At 26.3% G+C, this 21,976-nt stretch overlaps 1 protein-coding gene across 2 annotated transcripts; it reads right to left on the reverse strand.

Annotated features, from left to right (window-relative positions):
* Nucleotides 1-842: 842 nt before the first annotated feature.
* Nucleotides 843-21,652, reverse strand: LOC132929272 (tubulin-specific chaperone cofactor E-like protein). 2 transcript variants are annotated; one of them, XM_060994513.1, is made up of 8 exons: nucleotides 21,521-21,652; nucleotides 4,563-4,841; nucleotides 3,664-3,860; nucleotides 3,496-3,605; nucleotides 3,168-3,338; nucleotides 2,939-3,090; nucleotides 2,696-2,874; nucleotides 843-1,629 (listed from the first exon to the last, which is right to left on the reverse strand). In XM_060994513.1, exons 2-8 carry the CDS (start codon nucleotides 4,800-4,802, stop codon nucleotides 1,308-1,310), a joined length of 1,371 nt encoding a protein of 456 aa, XP_060850496.1. In that variant the 5' UTR covers nucleotides 4,803-4,841; nucleotides 21,521-21,652; the 3' UTR covers nucleotides 843-1,307. The 2 variants fall into 2 exon arrangements, with proteins under 2 accessions (XP_060850496.1, XP_060850495.1); XM_060994512.1 differs by lacking the exon at nucleotides 21,521-21,652 and adding an exon at nucleotides 15,046-15,403.
* Between the last annotated feature and the right edge of the window lie 324 nt (nucleotides 21,653-21,976).

The following is a 21,976-nucleotide window of genomic DNA, read 5'->3' on the forward strand; positions in this document are numbered from 1 at the left end:
ATGTAAATTTTTAGACCAAATACATAAGTAGAAAGCAAAACTCTAAAGCTGGTTAAAGTTTAAGAATAGAGTAGGTATTAAAAACTTTTATCATTTAATAGATGAAAAAATAATTTAAAGGGACAGCAGGTGCCCGAAGGCTAATGCGATTTCAAGAAGCAAAAAACAAAATTCAAATAAAATTAATAATTTAAAAACTGCAGTAATGCAGTGCAATCTTACTCTTAAGCTAATAAAATTATTAATCATATATTACGTTTAATAGTGAGCGATTCTTGACGAGTTACCTGGGATGGTTAATAAAAATATAATAAATATGTATAAAAAAATTAATTAGTTACATAAATGAAAAATTAAAGAGGTTAGAGCACGTAAAGGTAAATCCATTTTAAATTGTAATGAATCTAAATTTCATAAATTCTGTGATTTAAGTATAATAAAAAATCTCCAATTTTATTTGTATGAGTTGTCTTTAAAATTTGTTTGGGTCATTTGGACTTTTTTCCCCATGCTATGACCGCTAAGGCCCCAGTTCAGTAAATCAGGCAGAAGGCAAAAAAAACGAAAAAATATGAATTAATTAACTATTATTAATTGAATATTATAAATAAGTAAACATCTTAATTGAAGGAGTTATTGTTATTTTATGCATCATATACAAGGTATACACAATACTTATTATAAAGTATTTTATTTAAAAAAATGAACATTTAGGTAGGTTTTATATGATAAGCAAGATCAATAAAACTTTGAAGGATTGATATTGTTATTATTATCAGCTCTTGTTTATGAAGGTAAATTTGCAAAAATGTATATTTAGGAAAAAAAATAATACAGTTCAATTTAATTGTTAATTATAACTTATAATTAAGTAAATGAGTCTTTATCTTTCTAAAAAACTGAATACATCTAGTATTAGTATTACACACTAAAGTCAAATCATAAAACTAAATTATTATACTAAGTCTTGAATTGAAAATATACATATTATGGTACATATTGTTCAAATGTTTAAATACTGTAAATATTTGAAAGGTTTTGATTAAAACATATTTTTGTGTACTCAAGCAGAACAAGTACAAGCTGCCAAAAATACAATAATAAGATTATAGTTTTTAAATATTTAATCACCTACATTGGAAACTTGTACTTTCTTCTACTGACTAGTGTATAAAAATAATAATTAAGTTTAATTTAAAAATTATAAAACTAAGCATAGTATTGTGTATTCAATTATATTTAATAACTTTATATCACAGGCCACTAGTCGCTGAATAGTTCGGTTTTTCGTACGCTCGTCAAAGATTTCATTTCTTTGAATCGACTATTATTTGATCTCCTTTAATTATGTTGTAGCTGTATAATCTCTTATTGGGAAACTTCATTTCTTCAGGACCAATAACTGAACACACGTGTTGATCCATATAAAACACTCGCATACGGTGTGCTGGTATACCGGAAAATTTTTCCAACTTTTGTTTGAGTTCAGATACAGTTTGATAGACATCCAAAATATGTTGTTCACATTTGTCACCACAAATAATCTTCACCTGAACTTTGCTTTCAGGTGTCAAGTCTATATTTACTAAAGGATCAAGTTTTCCGTGAATTTGAACCAATTCATTGTACCTGAAACATTTTTACATTAAGGTTAGTTAGGTATTATTTTTCTTTAGGTATCAAACTATATATGAAATGTACCTACATATTTACACTATATATAACAAATAAATAAAAACAGTTTATAATCATTAATAATAGTTACGCATTAAAATATTTAGCCGAGTTCTTTTTAGGTACCTATAAGTATAGTTTAATGTTTAACCCTAATAACCTAGTAGATACCTAAATGTTCATTTTTTTATTATAATTTATTGTAATTATTAATTTACAAAAATGTTAACAACAATAATATTCATTAATTTAAAATAGGTTCATTAGTTCAAAAGACTTGTCAAGATGAATCCACTTTGAAGTTATGCTAAAAAAAATATGGTCATAGCTCATAGAGTGTAGACTACCTATTATAATATTAAATTTAGTTATTCAGAATGATGAATATATAGTGAACACTCTTAATTTTAAAATTTTTAACCGCATTTTTTTCGATATTTACCACTCGGAGCTTCAAAAATGCTTACTAATCAATTACAGTGACCTACTCAACGACAAGGTATAGTTGACATCTACTGTATAGCAGATCGGTTATCTATTTGCCCACTTATTAACTTTATGTTCGTAAACTACACTATCAACTTATAAGTTTAACATCACATACGGCTATAGGTACCTACTTTTAATTTCTTAATATTCGATAACTAAATGTTAAAAATTTCATAAAAACGGTCTACTACCATCAGTATTATAAAATAACAAAACTTGGTTCTATTTAATGATCAAAATTTGACAGTGGGTTAAATAACAAACATGAGAATGAAAAATTTACCTATGGGAGTAGCCGAGTAGGAATACAATGTTAGAATAAATTTCATATTTACAAGCATCTTTAGATTCTCCGAACAGTAATTACTTATAGGGAATAATGTGTTTATAAGAAATTATTTTTGTTAACACTGTACATTTTATTATTATCGTAATTACTATTTTTATATATATATATAATAATTAAAAGCGGTGCAGATAAAATTAATATTTTTGAGTTTAATACTTAATATACCTAATATTTTTTTTTTACCTTTCTGGTCGTTCATTTTCTGGCTTATCCATGTAATATCTAATTAAAAATCGTTCAGCGTCTTCTCTATCATCAGCTGTAATTTCTGCTCCACCATTCAAGGTTTGTATGCACGTTAATCTTGCGATTAGCAGCTGTCTGCGTTCGTGTTCAGTGTATTCTTGTCTTTCAGAATTTTCCTAAAAACAAAAACAATTAGATTCCATTTCCATTTAAGAGATTAAAAAAAAATGTATCAATTACTTCAAATATCGGGCAGCCTTGTATTCTGAGGTATCGTAATGCAGGGAAGCGTCCCAGGATGTCAACATCGTCCCACGTTCTAATTAAGGTTCTATTTAGGTTTAGGAATCTGAGATGAGTAAATGCATCGTGTGGCGAATCCAATGTCATATCTTGAGTAGGTAAAAAATGTTATGATTAAATATCGTAACACGATAATAAAATCTCGTATATTTGTTTTAAAACTCACCACAAAATCCACTCCCTTGTCTTGGGTAGGATAACAGGCCTAGATGAGAATCTGGCGAAGGTGGTGGAGTCATAAGCGACTGCAAGGGACATTCAGCAAGCACCAACGATTCAAGATTTGGAAATGCTCGACCTAGTTTACATACTTCAGACCATGTAGATACAGGGTTTCCTATAAATGTATTGCAATTTAATATTTATTTTAAACAATTAACTACAAGGAATTATTATATTATAGGTACTAGGTAGGTATTGTACTCGTAATTATGTATTATTATTAGTAACTATTTATAGAAAACATATTAAGGACTCCTAAGATTAGGTCTTACCTGTAAAATGTAACCTTTTTACTGAGGGCATTTGAATATGCTGACAATGTTCGTCGTCTTCTAAATCAATGACATCGTAATTATTCATGCTCAAGTGTATTTCTTCGACCCTATAGGAGTATTTTGACGTAAGTAATTGTTAATATTTTTAAATTGAAATAAACTTACATGGGTATCCGTTTCAATATGTGCCTAAAGCTGCGCCATGTAATATTTGTTGAATTCAATACAATACTTTTCAAACATGGGTATATTTCTCCAGTGTCATCGCAAACCTCAATTGCACTATTTATATCTGAACTTAAATTGTTAAAACTTAGATTGGCAAATTTCAGTCTCGGCATAATATGTAATATTTTGAATACCTGAAATTAAACTTAGTAAAAATAATTTATTTTTAACATAGTATCGTACCTATCCTATTAAGTATTTATATGGAATATTCGGAATATTCATAATGTCCATTTAGACAAAAAAATATATAATAATAATAATAATGAAAAATTATTTTAATTAATCTTTTTATTTTTTTTATACAAAGACTAAAACCTAACATTCAAAAGTGAACAAAATTTGTTTTAAAATTTTTTTGATTGAAAAATGCTTCGTTATTTTGAAATATTTTAATGTTAAATTTAAATTTCTTTTAATGTTGTAAATACATCACGTTATGCCACTACACAATACACAATATGCATATCATCATCTTTGAATAACATGTATAATATTTAATTTAGAAAAAACTAAGTACTCGTATAATCAATATTGTCATATTGATTTAGAATTACATCATAGTTAAAATTATGCACAAATTAGACTTAATATTATTACTAGGCTAGTTCATGTTTGTGTGCTGATGTACATGTGCAACTAAAACGGTGTGTAAAATCGAAAAAAAAGAATTTAAAAACAAATAAAAGTATTCATACAATAATATAATATAGTAGTAGTACTAGTAGTGTGTATTGCGTAGTAGATGCCTATACCTCCATAGTTACCATCGAAAACACGAAAAGGTAACACTTTATTATTATTTTATAAATATAGGTAAAGTATGTAGGACTTACTTCACTCCATCTAGACAAACAGTTCTGAGCTAAATCCAGTTCTTCGACGCCATGACATTTATCTCTCAAGTCGGATTCTTGACCAGCCGAATCAATGTCACAGTCATTTAATACCAATAAATTAGGTATCATATTCCTAGGATTCTTACGTGGCACGTATATTGCTATAGGCATTTGATCGAATGTATCATCTTCAAAACATTCGTATTTCTCTACGATCGCTTCTAAAAGCGACGGCATGGTAACTACTATTTGTTTGTCCTGTTTTGCTTAAATATCCTGCAATCAAAATAATATCTTTGTTTAAATTCTATTCAACAAGAACATAAAAGACAAGGATCTGAGAATTAATATTTGTAATTGTTTAAGTATTTTAATTCATTTTTAAAATAATCTAATAAAATATATAATAAAGAATGAGTATTATGCGCATAGATAATATTTGTAGGTAATGTATTATTTTCTTTCATGACCCACAAAAAATAATCATTATTTTTATTTATACTGATTTAAACATCAACCAAATTCTGAAATAAACCTAGAATTAAATAGGTATTTATGTTAGATTTAACCGGTTGTAGACGATAATGGTTTTTGTCAAAACCTTGAAATAGAGGTAAATATCGTGAATTCGTGATGCACAAAGTATTTGATATATTGAAATTGAAGTAAAACTTTCACTTAGAACCTTAGTGTTGAAGTGGATAAATTTCGTTTTTTTTACAATTAGTTTTGTAAGACCATTGATTAGTGATTTAAGTGATATAGTGGTACTATAAATACATCATAAATTAATTTCTCAACGACCAGTGGGTCATCCATTACAATAAAATATAATATATTATTATTATAGTCGCTTGTAGGTAGATGTAATCTGATGTATACATTTGAAATACATAATCTTTATAGTTTATTGACTAATTTTAAATACTATGACCGTAATTTACATGTTGAAACTTGAATGGTTATGTCACGCTCAATGGAAAATCACAAATTCTGTTACAACTTGAGACTTACGAGGTGTTCTCAATGAACTATGGTGGATCTCTTTAGAATCACCATATAGTGATTGTTAATCACAACCGGTTGCATGAGACCGGTGAGTTCACGTCTGTGGTGGACATGGAATGTACCGATATAGATATATACTATCATTGATTATCAATTGTACTATATGCACATAATATAATGTATAGGTATCTCTGTTTTGACTTGACTTATCGAAACAAGTAAGAGAGTACATAGTAGATAATGACCGTTTATTTTGTGGTGTGCATAAATTATATAGACCGCTACCACAAGATTTCATTCATGTTAACCGATTTCTATTGCATAATAATAATATGTTTATAAATTGACAAAGTGTAATGTGTATAGCACACAATTATATTTATATTTAATTGACTTATACATATTTAATAACGTGTACAAATATTTATATAATTTCGCATAACACATAATTTATACATTATATATTATAACATATTTATACCTATTAATTATAAAATAATTTGTATCTGGAAGGTATATTATAAAAATCGTATTATTTTATAATTATGTTTTATTTACCGAAGTGCTGTTGCTGAATACTCTTCACTTATAAGCCTACTATACGTCTATACGTGCCTGTCTGTACAATTAAATAGATATATTTTCGACTTATTGTATTAAGAATGTAAAGATTAAATTTAATTTCTCTAGAAAAAATTTAAAAAAAAAAATGGTTTTATTTGAGAATAGTATTTTTCAAACATAGGTTATTGTAATTTTATTTAAGTATTATTTTAAAAACATTGTCATTTTCTCATATAAAATATACAAATAACTTAGAAAACCTAGGTATCTTTTACTACATATCACATCATTGAATGAGTTATAATATTTCATCAAAGATCAAATATTTAAAATTAATAGTAGCCAGTAGGTATTTGTATTTTGTTACTTATTCATCGGCTACATTAGGATTTAGAATTCAGAAAATGACTTTTCCTGTCCATATAATACGAGTATATTTATTAAAAATCGTATATCCTAATACCTTATAATACTTACGCGTATAAGTATAATATGAACAAAATCGTGATCTCAAAAAACTCGGTCTTCTTATGCTACTCTTAAACCCGGAAAGGTACACGACCTGTGATCGGGTCAGGAACCTGTGTTGTCATTGTATAAGTCAAAGCCAGATGGCATCATTCATGTGTACCTAAACGATTGTTTATAATGTATATATAGATATATTGTATATCAAGTATAAACTATACAGTTTTGTATATTTATTGGTGGACGTCTGTCCTCCTCTGCACTTTTCATTGTCACTAAAATATATAAAACCAAAATGTGTTTCATTTATCTTAATATATATAATTCACTATTCAATAGTTTTACTCGGTTAAAATTTGATTAATTGAAAATGAAAGATTTCTTAGTAGGTATAACTATAGTTTATAATATATAAAGAGAACGGTAAACATGCAAACGTTATTTTATAGAAACTATAATATGAGTCAAATGATCCTACTATTCTTTATTTATACCTAATCATATAGAATTCATATAAGCAGTACTGTGGTCGACACCCATTTTTGACTCTCAGGTCACATTAAATAACTAAAAAAGTTTTGTGGTCCGGTTAAAAATAAAAAATTGTAAATAAAATTTAAAAAAAAAGTTTAATTAATTATCAATACATTTCAGAATAAATAAAATATAATTATGTTACACGAAGGTGTGAAAATTATAACTGTTTGATATAATCCTTAATGTAATTTTTGATGTTTGATATACACAATTTTTTTAAATTAATTGTGTTTGCTACTCTACTCTTAGTATCTATGATGGAGAATGGCGATGATTATCTGTATAAGCGTGTATGTACAATCAGATCTATTAGATTAAATCATAGTAAAGTATTTTATGATGGATGGAGAAATGAAAAAAAAAATGAAAAACGATAGTGTTTGAACGATTTTTAAGTTTATCTCGACTGTATCTATTATTTCCATTTAAAGTTTAACAGAAACATCATAAAATCAATATTAATTAATTAATTGGCAAGTAATTAAAAATATTATGACGATTAAAGAAAAATATCAACAATTTGTATTCTTGTATTTTATAGTTAATATAATGTCATGTGGACTGTTGCCGAATAAGTGGATAATGACCGTCATCAATGACTTATTTTAGACTTCTTTGTTTGTTTTATTGTGACTTTAATTGTATATAAGGTTCGTTGAAAATTGAAATGTAACTTGATATCATTTTGATTATATATACGTTTTTATAAAAGTAATTAGTTTTTTTTTAATTAACAAGTATCACTTATCTCTTTGTTTTATAGAACTGTTTAATTTGTTGATATATACCTATTTAAATGGAAATAGGGTACAACTAATGTAATATTTAACATATGATACGAAGAACATGTAAACAAATTACAAACTATCAGACATATTTGTATTTCATACTTTTATTTAACTAAGGTACTGCGTTGTAATATCTATAATAAATTATAGATACCAACCCGTTTTTTAGAGTGTACAATAAAAGGTTACTTTACTATTAATAAGAATGTAATTGGTAGAATTATTTTGGAGTCCTACTAATTTATTTTTTCATCATTAAATTATCACAATTTTTTCTATAGAATTATTTTTAAAAATAAATAACCCAACGTGATGTATATGTTAAGGTGTTATAAGAAGATAAATTAATATATATATGTATATTATAAATTATATAGATATCTATATGTTTTAATAACAATGTTTTGATTTAAATATTGAAACAACTTAATAGTTATTTGTTATTATTTTTATTTTGTCTGCTAGTTTTTAAAATTTTATTTTAAATTCACTCTTTAAACGAAAAATGAAGATTATAATATTAATCAATATCAATATATATATATATATAATATAGTATATATGACATACTTATTAATAGCTATTTGCTAGCAATACTTGGATACTTCAATTGTAAATTTAAATGTATTATACGAGTATATTTGTGTAGTGATACTTTTTTTATAGCGATGCATCTCCAACATTTAAAATTAAAAAAAAAATCACGCATTCGATGATATTATGGTTTGCACTTTGGGCGTTTCAATTCAACGGTTTACACTTAACAGTATCACAAGTCAGGTACCTCTACCTAGCTATTATACTATTATATGAACTACTATTATTTTTTTAACATTAATTTTCACGGAATCATGTTAAATTTTACCGAAAAAACAGCATTACATCAGTTTTTCACGCGAATAATACCGACAGGAAAACCGTTGACCACTGACCAGAACGGTTCCTCATACCACCGCGTATTGTCCTTGGTCTGTGTATATGGATAGGACAAAGGAAGCCTGTCACCCAGCTGGATTCCTCAGCTGGTTTAGAAAAAATGAACTCCCGCGCCCGTTACCGTATCTGTACTTTCGTCTTTCACGTGTCCCCTCTATTTCTCTCTGTCACTCTTTTCTTTTTTCGCATTTATAATATATATATATATATATATATATGTATATTTATTTTATCATATGGGATAAAATAAAAGTATATATGTATAAAACCAACAGGTGTCTCATGACTGATACTCTGGTTTTCCGCTACGAAATCATTGGTGATAATAGTATAATATTAGATATCAACTTAAATTATCGTTTAAAACTAAAACAGATAATTTCATACTCATATACAGTCATATGTAACGAATAAACATTTTCACATTTGCTGTTGCCTGTTAACTATGTAGATATTCATATTGTGTGTATTATAATATTATGTTGTATGTGTATTAGTAGTATGTACACACCCGGAGGGAGATTATTATATAATATAATAAAGTACTATATATATTATATATAGCATATTATACATATACGAAAGCAATATAATTATAATGAGTATTAAATGATAGTCATTATAATTTATATTGTATAGTCACACTAACATAATAATACATACAACTTTGGGGAATTTTTACTCTAATCTGTCTAATCAGTAATCAACTTAAGATTTTAACGTCGTGTAAATATTATTACCAAATGTTAAAAAAATAATGTATGTAATATGATAAAATCATAATATTTTAAGATAATTTCATTTTTTTTACTTATTATGTTACAATAAGGCCTAGGAATAATAATGTATAATATTTTATAATGTTACTAATATTTCCCAAACGAATCATTACTATCTAATTATCTATACAACTACCTATATATTACTATACAATTGAAACACGATTTATTATTGTATTTAAATTTAATTCGTGATCATTGTTTATTTTGTTTCTATAAAATTAAGAAACAAAAATCAGTTGTATGACTTGAATACTTACTTTATTATATTATAATAATCTTCTTAATCGTGGATTACCTATATATATTTTTCACTTTACATATTGTCAACACAAAGAAAGCCTACCAGTGTAATCGTGATTGACATTTTTTTTCTATATATTTAAGTATCTACACCTTACATAATACATTTAAATGTTCTTATACATATATGTATTTCTAAATTACTAATAGTACTATTATTCATATATTTATTTGAAATGTAATTTTGTTTTAAAACATTTACATAAGTAAGATAATTTAATTAATTTTACCATATACTAACTACCTATTTAATTGTACATACGATATGAATTTTCTGTTTTTAAAATGATGTCAACCAAACTAATAATTGTCATTTGCCATATTTATAAATACCGTATACGTGAATATGTGACAAATTGTCTATTTAATTATTTAGGCATGGCTGTCCTCAAAGTAGTTTAAACTTATGAATTATGATGATGATTTCTGATTGCTGACAAAGATAAATAAGAAATAGAGACACTGTAAATTATTAAATGTCTTAAGAATCATAAAATACTAATTTCATTAATTATTTGTCACTTGATCTTTAATTTAAACCGTTGTATTATATGATTTGCATTTCTCAAACACTTATAACAATAACGTGTTATTTGTTAGATTTTATTTATGAAAGGGTTACGCTTTTAAAATTTGAATAGGTACGCGTCTTAAAATATCATATTATATTTTTCATTGACTTTTTTTTTAATGGGATTTATATTTTTAGATTTAAAAATTTAATCAACTATAACTTCTAATATCTGAGCATAAATTTACAATTATTGTTTTAAATAAAATATGTATTTTCTATATAAGACAAAAAAACATACATGATTATAATATGTATAATTCATATTATCTATTCAAAGATTTAAGTTTTAAACGATATTAATAAATTATATATATATATAATTGTTAAATGGTAAATATTAAATTGAATTTGTATTATGTTTATATTACCAAATATTGTTACATGTGCAATACACAATAATAAAAATAATCATTTTAGGATTTTGTGTAAAAAACACGTTCAGTCAATGTCGATAGGTTCAAGGTAGCTGTATTTCAATTAGTAACAAATTCAAATAATATGGATGTACAATGTACATTGTCAGTGAAAACTTTAAAATTTATTGTTATTTAATGCACCATATATGTAATATAAATAAATATAATTACCCAAGTGAATTAAACATATTTTGATGAGAACTTTTATTGAATTTAATATTTATAACACATATAGTTTGAAGAAGAATAAAGATTTGAACAAAAATTAAATTAAATTATCAATATTTATTTAATATTTAAATATATTATATATATTTTTAAATTTAAATATAAGAATATTACATAATTAATTTGTGTAATAATTACAATACACAAATTAAGAATGTATCTTATTTTTTATTTATTAAATATTGCAAAACAGAAGTTGATGTACTCATAACATACTAACTACTAAGTTACTATATCATAGTAATATAATATCATGTATACATATAAGTACAGAATGTCCCGTAAAGATTTACCCATTACGATATCTCCTTAAATAGTTCACAATTTTTTTCGAACTAGAAAAAATATTAAAAATCACAATGCCAATGAAAATAATATGTTGAAAGTCAAAATTTTCAGAAAAATAAACTACAAAATGGCTATTTTTAATTTTTTTAAACTTTTTAACAAATCATTAAATTAAATTAAAATATGAAATACTTGTAGCCTCCGTGAGTTTAAAAACAAAACCATTATTTTAGAAGATATTGCTATGGGTAATTTCTCATGGGCCACTGCGTATATATATATATATATATATTACATTGTTTTTATGAAAACATTTTTTCTGTGTTTTCAATTATGATTTACATATAATATATTATCCTTAATTCTTATTATTTATGTGAATAAAAATAAATTTTTTTTATAAGAAGTTTAACTTTATTCAATAGTCTATGATATATTTATGGTAATTTTTGTGTAATAATAATTGTATTACAACGTAGGTAATTTATGACTTTATGAGTGACACCGATACACGTTAGTGTAGATATCATACAATTATATATTTTTATTATCCATTATTATGGTTTATGTTATCTAAATTGTATACAAATAGAAACTATTGTCCGATAAGAATGTTCACAGTATAATTTTGAGTTTTGACATCCTATTATTCTTGTTTTATTAGATACTAGTAAATACTATTGTAATTTATACGAGTCGTAGCTCAACAATTATTAATTATTACAAATATATAACACTACAATATAACATTGGAAGATTACAATATTTATTGTAGTTATGTATAACATTAAATATATTTTATTATTTAAAATGAAATAATTAATTAAGGAATTATAAGAGCTGATAACGCAGATTATTAAAGGTGTAGAAATATTAAACAACAATAGATTAAGGATGAAATAAATAAATGAAATAAGTGTATTGGTCATTGAATTTAAATTTAAAATAGCGTATGATAATATATTAGAGATAGTTTCTAAAGGTAAATAATTTTGGTTTTTTTTTTGCAGTTCTGTATAATTCGTTTTAATTCACACTATAATATTTATAGGTGATTTAATAACTATATTTTCTAAAAAATTTATTTTTTTTTAAATTCAATTATTTTTTGTTAGTATAATTACAACATACTATAGTGACGACTCCATTACTATTTAATTCGTACCATAATATATTTAAAAATTTAAAATAAATCTGGTTAATGAAAGTAGGTAAGTATTTATAAGTTTATGTTTTTACAAAAAAATAATAATATGCTACCAAACTAAAAGAGAATCATGGTATTGTAACATATAACATATTATAATAACATATAATACATATCTAGAACCTAGATATTACCAACGCTATAATAATAATCCTGTTCTTGCGAAATCGACCGAAATTACGTAAATATATAAAAGTAGTTTTTTGCATTTAATACTGCGACGTTCTGATTTTTTTTTTTAAATTAATTTCTGCATATTTATTTTATTTTATTTTGTGCGCAACAACTGAATTTCAGATATTGTCGAATTTAAAAACACTTATATCACTTATATAGTTATATCTGATTATTATTTAATGATAATTAGGTAAGTTTATTGTTTTATTATTTTATAATGTGTTTGTGTATCGATTAAACGTGACTGTAAAATCAAAAAAATAAATACATAGTAATAACACATTAGTGTTATATGAATAATATTAACGTGTATTTTAAAAGTGATTTTCATTATATCCGAATGAATTAGTTGCAAAACATGTTAATAATGTATAGCTACTATATTTTATCCATTAGTTAGCGAAAGAGTTACAAAAATCTATTAATATTCACAATGTTTTATTATTTGTTCATCAATTCGTCGTAAAACCGTTTCGCAACGATTGTCGACCTCTATATAATATTATACATAATATAATAATATTAGTATTGTTATTATACATGTCGTCGCGTATAGTCATAATTATTATTGACTATCTACGGCGCAAATCGCCGGTTTGTGCAACAAAATCCTGGATCAGAAATATATAGGAAGTATATTATTACCCTATGATCTGATTGGTAATCCCGGGGAAACGAAGCGGTAAGCATAATATTATTGGTATATCGATCTGTGGGTAGGCAATCGGGTACACAATCACACGTATAATGGTAGGGCGGGCACACGGAATTTGAATGACCCGTCCTCGGAAAATCACAAAGTGCAGTCCCGTCGAAAATCCGTACGTTTACACGGGTATCGCGAGACCGCGAGTACGATATGCCGATGCAGATGTAATTTTATCAATGTACGATATTGCAATATTAAATATTATAAATTTTCGGCGACTATGTCGATTTAATTATCGCGGTCACGCGGTGCTGGACGTCGATGATCGATCGAACATCATCGCGGTAATAAATAAATTACAATGATGATATCGTAATAAAACATTAAATAATAAATGTATTTTAAAAATCATTTAACACTCGTAGTTTTTCAATCTAGTCGACCTCGAAAACCGCGGCGGTGTGTTACACAGTGTACTATGAGTTGTACGCGTAATCGAATTACGACGTAATAATACTACGCGTTCACCCCCCCCCCCCCCCCACCCTCACTCGCCGAACAACTTTACGCACGCACCGGAGCGGCTCGTGTAGTATTATTATTGTTATTGTTCCGTCGTGCCCGTCGTGTTTGTAAATAAAAAACAGCTGAACCGTTTGGGCGAGGAGGCGGTGGCGGTGGTGATGGGTGGCGGGTGACCCAGTGGCGGAGGCGGCGGCGGCGACGATGGCTCGTCCTCTCCCCCCACGCACGACCATCTACGACGAATTTTATATTATACTATAGGCCTATCGCGTTTTCAATTTTCCATTTACGCGAGTAAACTGTAAAATGTATTACATTAATATTATGATGTTACGTATTACACGGTTTACGATCCGTTTATCGATTAAACCACTATACTATACTATGGCGCACGATTTATTAATAGAAATTGGGATAGTTATTGTCTTTAAAACGAATTTACGTTTTAAACGTCGCAGTAGCGCACTTATAATATTATTGCTAAAATATCATTGTTGTGCAGACAAACTACGGTCGATACAATCCATATCGTGTTAAACATGATTATATCCAGTAGTGTGGTAACATATTACATAATATAATATGGTCCAAACGGACACTTGACCGACATAAATTAAAAAAATTGATGTTTGGTGATGAGATGTCGTGATTTTTTTTTTTATATATTATGATTAATAGTAGGTTTTTGGCTATAAAGTTTTGTCTATACATAAAATATAATAATATACTGAGTAGACAAATAGTCAATATGTGTTAAAATAAAATCATTTTGCCTGTACTGAAAATATTACTCACCACGCGGAATTTTGAATTTCTTTAAATCTCCTGTGAAGTGAAAAAAAATTCAACTTAAAGCCTAGTTAAACCTGTCACCTTGGTATGCAAACCTATAAAGTCTAGTGTTTACCACAATAACACGGTTCAGTCATAAAGACGTAGTAAAAGTATGTGGGCATAATTATTATTTATTATAATATATTATAATAAAGTGTATGGGAACATTTTTTTATTTGGTTTGAAAACTCGACCTGACCTTGACTTTGTATCCTCAGTCCCCTGCACGAGTCCTTTGTCCCGGCACTGCGAAAGAATCCCGATCTGATAAACGTTTGTGCGCCGCAGACTGCAGTTGTACATCAAAACGAAATACGCGAACGAAGGGAATAAAAACCAAAAAAAAAAAATTTAATAGTCAATAATAGCGTAACACTCCAAAATAATTTTATATTATGTTTTGGGCTTGAAACGATTTCGAAAATTCATGAATTATTTTCGTTCGTATTTTTCTCGTGTCTGTGCGACCCTATGTATACGCGCTGAACAAATGAACTAGTAGTGCACTAGTGCAGTAGCGACGCTCAGAAGACCAGCGATCGGCTGCGTGAAGCACACTCTGTTCTTTTGTTCTTTGCGCGATCCCTACCATAGCGCGATTTTGTTATATCATAATATTATATACATATTATCGACCGCGCGGTCGATCCTGACCGCTCGCAGCGCCACTGTCGATCGCAACACCTCGTGTCTTTCACGTCCGTCCGTGGCTCGTCAACAGTTAACAACGCAACTACACTATTATTAAGTAAGAACCATATGTAAAGTAGAAAATACTTTTTCAACTCAGGTTATTTTAAATCATACATATACAAATAAAAATTATAATTTACATGGGTGGCAACACTAGGGAAGTGGAGAGGAGCTAAGGAGCGAGGACAAAGTCCCTCAAAACTAGTACGTCCCAATATCACGTTGAATAATTTATTTTTACTTTTTTGATACGTTTTTATGCTTAAACAATTTAGAACTGAACTAAACGGACATATTAAGTTATTGATTTAAGTTTTATATTTTGTGATTGCTTATTTATTTATTTTTATAATTATGTCTTAAAGAATTAGAAAGTACAAAAATATACAGATTACAGGCAATAAAAACAATATTTACATTAACTAAAATAGGTGAAAAATAATGATAATACAATAATACATACACAATAATAAAGGTATAACTGTATAAGATTTAAATTGAAATGACCCAAGGATTTATATATTATTGTAGTAGCTCGAAGCGTGCATCGGTGTAACTGAAAGATAAAGTCTTGCACAGATGATGTTTTTAAAAAGTGATAAAATATATTAAAAAAAAATACGTATTTAAAATATATTTTTTAAACAAATTTCTAAAAGTTGGCCACCAGCACCTTATCCTCCGTCTATTGACTATTCGTTGCTTCGTTGCTAGCTTATTTATTGTGTCTTCTTTTAATCGGAATGATAGACTAATATTAATATTATAAATAAATATTAAAGTATAAAATAAATAAAAACCTATTCATATTAAATAAACGAGAAACATCTTGTCTATTCGATTAAAAACTTTCAAAATAAAATTTTTTGATCTCAATGTGTCAAAAGCAGCACCATTTTAACAGAAAAAAATAGATGGTATTACTTACAATATTTGAGCTATTATATTTCTAAAATAATTTATATTTTGAATTAAATCCCTATTCATTTAAAAGATAGAATCCTTTCTTTATTGTTCTTAAAAAAAAAAAAAGAAATTAATTTCAGCATCGTTCTTTAACTTTGACAACACAGATATTATTGTTTTAAAAAATAATAGCGGGTTTATATATCGCTTATAAGTGACTCTATGTTTCTAACGTAGGTAACTATATTTAGATAACTAGATTTTAGGCTCTTTCGAGTATTCTTTTGAATTTAATTTTACAACAAATTTCAAATGATCCTACTAATACAATATTCCGAAATTTAAAAACTATTATAGGTAAATATTTTATTTTATATTGTAAATTATTATTATTATTATTATATTTGCAAATTATTACATAGAGTTTATTTCAATTTTATTATTATACAGTAATTACTATACTGTAAAGTGTAAACTATATTACATTAACTTATAAAACTAACTAATCATGTTCCTTATATATAGTTATAGCCTTATAGGTACAATTAGAATAAGATTCAAAAATCGACTAGTGAATATTTTAATGTATTACTAGGGAGTGTATAATTTATAGAAATAGTTTTATCCATTATACATAATACTACTTCCGGGCAGGTGGCTTACAAAAAAAACCTTATGTCCCTTTGACATGGGGCTTGTTTTTTTTAATTTTAAACACTACCTATTGAGTTATTGTCTATTAAAATATTATAAATATAGGGTGAACAAAGAATAACTAAGTGTTCAATAAATATAAACATTTTTCAAAGTTACCATGTTGCATTTTAGACTTACACGACTTGATATTTAATATTAGTTTATTACAAATAAGTAATAACTACCATCGACGTATAGTTTTACTTAAATATATATTCAATATTGTTTTAAGATTCCTTAACAATATAAAACCTATAATTAGAATCAAATTATTTCTTAGTTAAGTTATAAAGTATACTGAGTTAATCAAATCAATATTTTAATCCATATTTCCAATATAAAAACTGTTTATTTTATTATAATTGTTATTTTCTGATATAAGTACAATAAAATAAATATTTACAATATTATAGAATATGTTTTCATTATGAAAAACATAATTTACTATATAATGTTATATAGGTAGTGGCTTATTTTTAAGTTTTGACTATTTTCAAATGTTTGATCTGTATATAAAAGTTATGAAACTTTTAGAATAATTATACTTATATAATTAGAATTATTATTGATAAACTCAAACTACTATAATATTACTGTAAAATGTAACAAAAACCCGATAATTTTAGCTCCTAGTGTATTCACTTAGGTAGTTACTCTATATATACAAATACAATACACATGGAAGTTTATAAAAAGTTAAGTTGTTTTTAATGTTTTAATCACATACATATGAACCTGAAAATAATCTGAAAAAATAGAGTTTACTTTACTATGCTTCAATGTTTGGTTTTTTCTAAAGGATAACACACAAATAAGTTACTCGGGAATGAAATATATAATATGAAGGCAATTTAATATAATACACGAGTTCAATACACTTTTAAGCTGTTCTGAAACAAAATTATGAACGAATAAATGTTTATTCATAAAATGATATGATTGTAATCCAGTGTAAAACTTTTCTCTTCAGGTAGATTAATGTTACTAATATATTTATACAATTGCTTTAAGTGGCATATGAATATAATGATAGATGGTATAAAATATTCAAAAGAAATCCTTTGTCTGTTTTTGTGATTCATTTTTAATTCAAATTTGTTTATGAAAATTCGCGATAAATGTTAAATTATTGTATATTAAATTGCAATTTAAACTTTTAATTTCTGTTATTTCGCAGTTCTGAAGTCTGCAGTATCCAATAGACTCTAAATAGTCTTGGGTTAATTAATTTTATGATAAAATATTTATTTGAATTATTTCTTATAACCAGTACCTTGTGGGTCATTGGTCGCAAGCTATGTGTGCCAAAATAATTGATCTATAACGCTAATAGCCGACTTTCTCCTGGTAAAAAATAATGTAACGATCAACAAGTTGAGACGTAGGAGAACCCTTTTGCCATTTTGCAAACCCACAGTCATTGAATATTGCCCACGCGCATACTTGTCGAGTATCCTATTATTTACAACCGGTCGTCAAAACAAAATATTATTATTATAAAGACGCTTCATACATTGAAATTATCTGATTTTTTTACTTATATGTTTTCAATTAAACCACAAAAGTGTACAATTACTCTTTACTTAAGAAATTATATTACCAGTGTATCAATATAACGTAAACTGATCCAATAAGGAAACTAATTTTATGAAGTAATTTATAATGTATATTATATGTATAATTGTTGAACTCAATAGATGATACTTTAGACTTTTAGAATAAAAGGGTGTAGTTGAACATATTTAGTTATAATATAACCACTAACACCAATTCCCAATATTATAGAATAAACTTTTAAAGTGCATACATAATTATTAATTAGATATTTGAATTCAATACACAAAGTGAAAATATTTTTTTTTACTAGTCTTTTAAATATAAATGTAGTAATTTGTAATAACAGTTCTACAATTAAAAATGGACCACTATTATTACAATCGTTCTGATTTTATAATCGTGAAACGTTTTTAATAGAAAACACATGCAATAAGTACGTATAATATGTTACCTACCAAATAAATATCAATCTTATATTAATAAGTATTATAATTGGTCGTGGTATTTAGAATGGTTAAATTATACAGTTTTTATAAAAAAATAAGGTATCTACTTTTTATTAAATAGGTATCAAAACTATAAATTTCCAACATTTAATCGATATTATTAAGTTTCACTGTGTCTAAAATAAATTTATATGATTAAAGTACTGTATTTTATCTACAAATTATATGATTTATATATTAATGTTTAATCTTTAGTTTAATATTTATTCTCATTTACCACTAGAAACCCCAAGGTGAATAAACCTAAAATTGTTGAATCTGTATAATATAATATGTCTACGTATTTGATTTTTGGACCTCATAAATCATCACATAATATATAAACGAGTCTCATATTAAATCAACAATTTTACACAATCATTCCACGAGGTATGGTAATTGGTAGGTATAAAGATAAATTATATTTATTTCTTTTTTGGATTACTGACATTATAAATGGCACTAAGAGGCAAAGGCAAACGAGTCATCTATTTTTGTAACAATAACGTGATCACCTGATCACGTATGTTCATGCACTTATAGGTGAAGAGAATACCTATTACATTCTGGAATGCCAAGCCACCTCCACACCATTATCAAATTATAACATTAAATATATTAATAATACAACTAATTGAAGTTTTATTATTGTCGTAATGTCGTCTGTCCTCCAAATATGTAGGTTTCTAATATAACTTATTATTTTTAATACTTAAACACTTTAATTTTAAACTTTAAACTAAACCCAAGTAAATCGTAAGTATAATTGATTAATTATCACGACATATTCGTACATTAAATACTATAAACTATATTATACTTTCGACTTTCAAATTTAATGTTCATCCTATGATATTGGGTTAAACCATTAACATTTCTCCACTTCACATATTATACCTCTTATAACGTATTATAATAGACTTAGCATTTAATAGTACTATTTTATATTAAAACAAATCTGTATAGATCTTGAATTTATGTTTCAAGTTTCATGTATTTATATAGTTTTAGTCAAACGTAATGATGTCGATCCATTATTAGTCTTATTAGTTATGGTGTAAATACAAATTTGTATATATTAAGTATTAAAACACTTTTAATCGTTGGTTTATTTTTTATTATATACTATAATGTAGTGTATATGCTATGACTCATTTTGGTCAATTCAATTTTTATTGTTTCCAACATTCCTTTTTTAAATAGGTAAATATTTTTCATTTAAAGACAAAAATATTCACGAAAAAGAAACTTATAAAATAGTAAAATATTAGTATTTATAATCAATGATTTAACAATTTGTATATGAAAAGGATTGAAATATATTTTAAATTTAATTACATTCACATCACATATACCTATTATGTTATAATGTATTTAATGAGTATTTTGCAAATGTCAGTTAACTTATGCTAATACATTTATAAATATAATATGACAAATATAAAAACATCAAGTCATATTTTCTTTATTATAAGCAAATAGAATAATAGGAAGTGTTAGTGACATAGTAAAAATGAAAGACAACTGCATATGGTTTCGATAAAAATATTTGTTTAAATTTTAAAATATATTGCAAATTTTAATTCTGAATCTTAAGTTTAAATTAACTACTTATAACTTATGTTAAATATAAATACATTTTTCAGATAATTCCAATCTAGATATTATAAAACCGTTATTTAAATTAAGAAATATGGAAGACATGCCCAATATAGGCCTATCTTTATTCGTGATTTCAAATTTTTCAAAAACTTAAAAAAAATAGTTAAAGTTAAATTAATATCTTTATCAGAAGAAAATTATCTTACATTAAAATTTATTTGTCATTACTCATTATAGATTAATGTATAATATGTAATTTAGTAAAAGGATAACAATACATTAATTAATCAAGATATTACGAATACGCATTGTTCTGTAATTTAAAGTAGAATAATAGCTTAGTGACATAAAATCGGTACATATATGATATAAAACATCATTACATCAACCATATTACACATATATGTATTGTATGAACACGTAACTACGTAAGGTTAAAATGATTATACATAGTAAATATATCAATATTCTTGAAAGTTATACGAAAACATGCTATATACTAATATAAATGTTTTAAAATAATTATTTCTTATTAAAACTATTACCAAACACAAAACATTCAAATAAAAGTTTTAATTAATGAAGCCCATATTACGATCTATTGACTATTTGTTACGCTCGATTTGTTCAAGTATCGACATAAACCTTAGGGAGTGAAATACCTTATTGCACGTTTTTGCAATTGTATTGTTTTATAATCTCGATAACCTTTTGCATTTAAATATATATACTTACTAAAAATGCCCCGGAGCCAACAAGTGAGTGTTTTAGTTAACGGAACTATTGACTATTGAATGACCTCTTAAAAAATAGAATAATAACCGCACACTGTTTATACTGTTTATGACATAACTTGGCCGCACTAACTCGCTAATAAAACGTTTTTACTCGTAGGTGGACTGTACCCGTATGACTCGGAATTTAACGGAAAAAATTTGAATTCTCAGACACGACTTGTGCGACAAAGGATATAGTGATAGTTGGTGCTGACTGTCGAGGGGAAGCAAGTTTCCATATTGGGACGAACGATGAAGTTGCGCCGCAATGACCGCGACCTTCGTAAACAGCGGGCGTGGTGTGTATTTTTTTATATATTATTATTTGTATGTGTGTTTTTGTTATTTTATTTGCCGATGTGGCAGTGAAACGCCAAAATCCGTTTTACAATCTGACGCGTTAAAGCACCTACAT

This window comes from Rhopalosiphum padi, chromosome 4 (assembly GCF_020882245.1).
Source record: "Rhopalosiphum padi isolate XX-2018 chromosome 4, ASM2088224v1, whole genome shotgun sequence".
Lineage (NCBI taxonomy): Eukaryota > Metazoa > Arthropoda > Insecta > Hemiptera > Aphididae > Rhopalosiphum > Rhopalosiphum padi.

What these genes read in the sequence shown, in the direction of transcription:
- LOC132929272 (XM_060994513.1), bottom strand. Translation starts at nt 4,802, where the DNA reads ATGCCGTCGCTTTTAGAAGCGATCGTAGAGAAATACGAATGTTTTGAA. An exon ending in ATATTGAAACGGATACCCAT is followed by an intron (nt 3,606 to 3,663) that starts GTAAGTTTATTT and finishes ATACTCCTATAG; the next exon opens with GGTCGAAGAAATACACTTGA. An exon ending in AAGGCTGCCCGATATTTGAA is followed by an intron (nt 2,875 to 2,938) that starts GTAATTGATACA and finishes TTTTGTTTTTAG; the next exon opens with GAAAATTCTGAAAGACAAGA.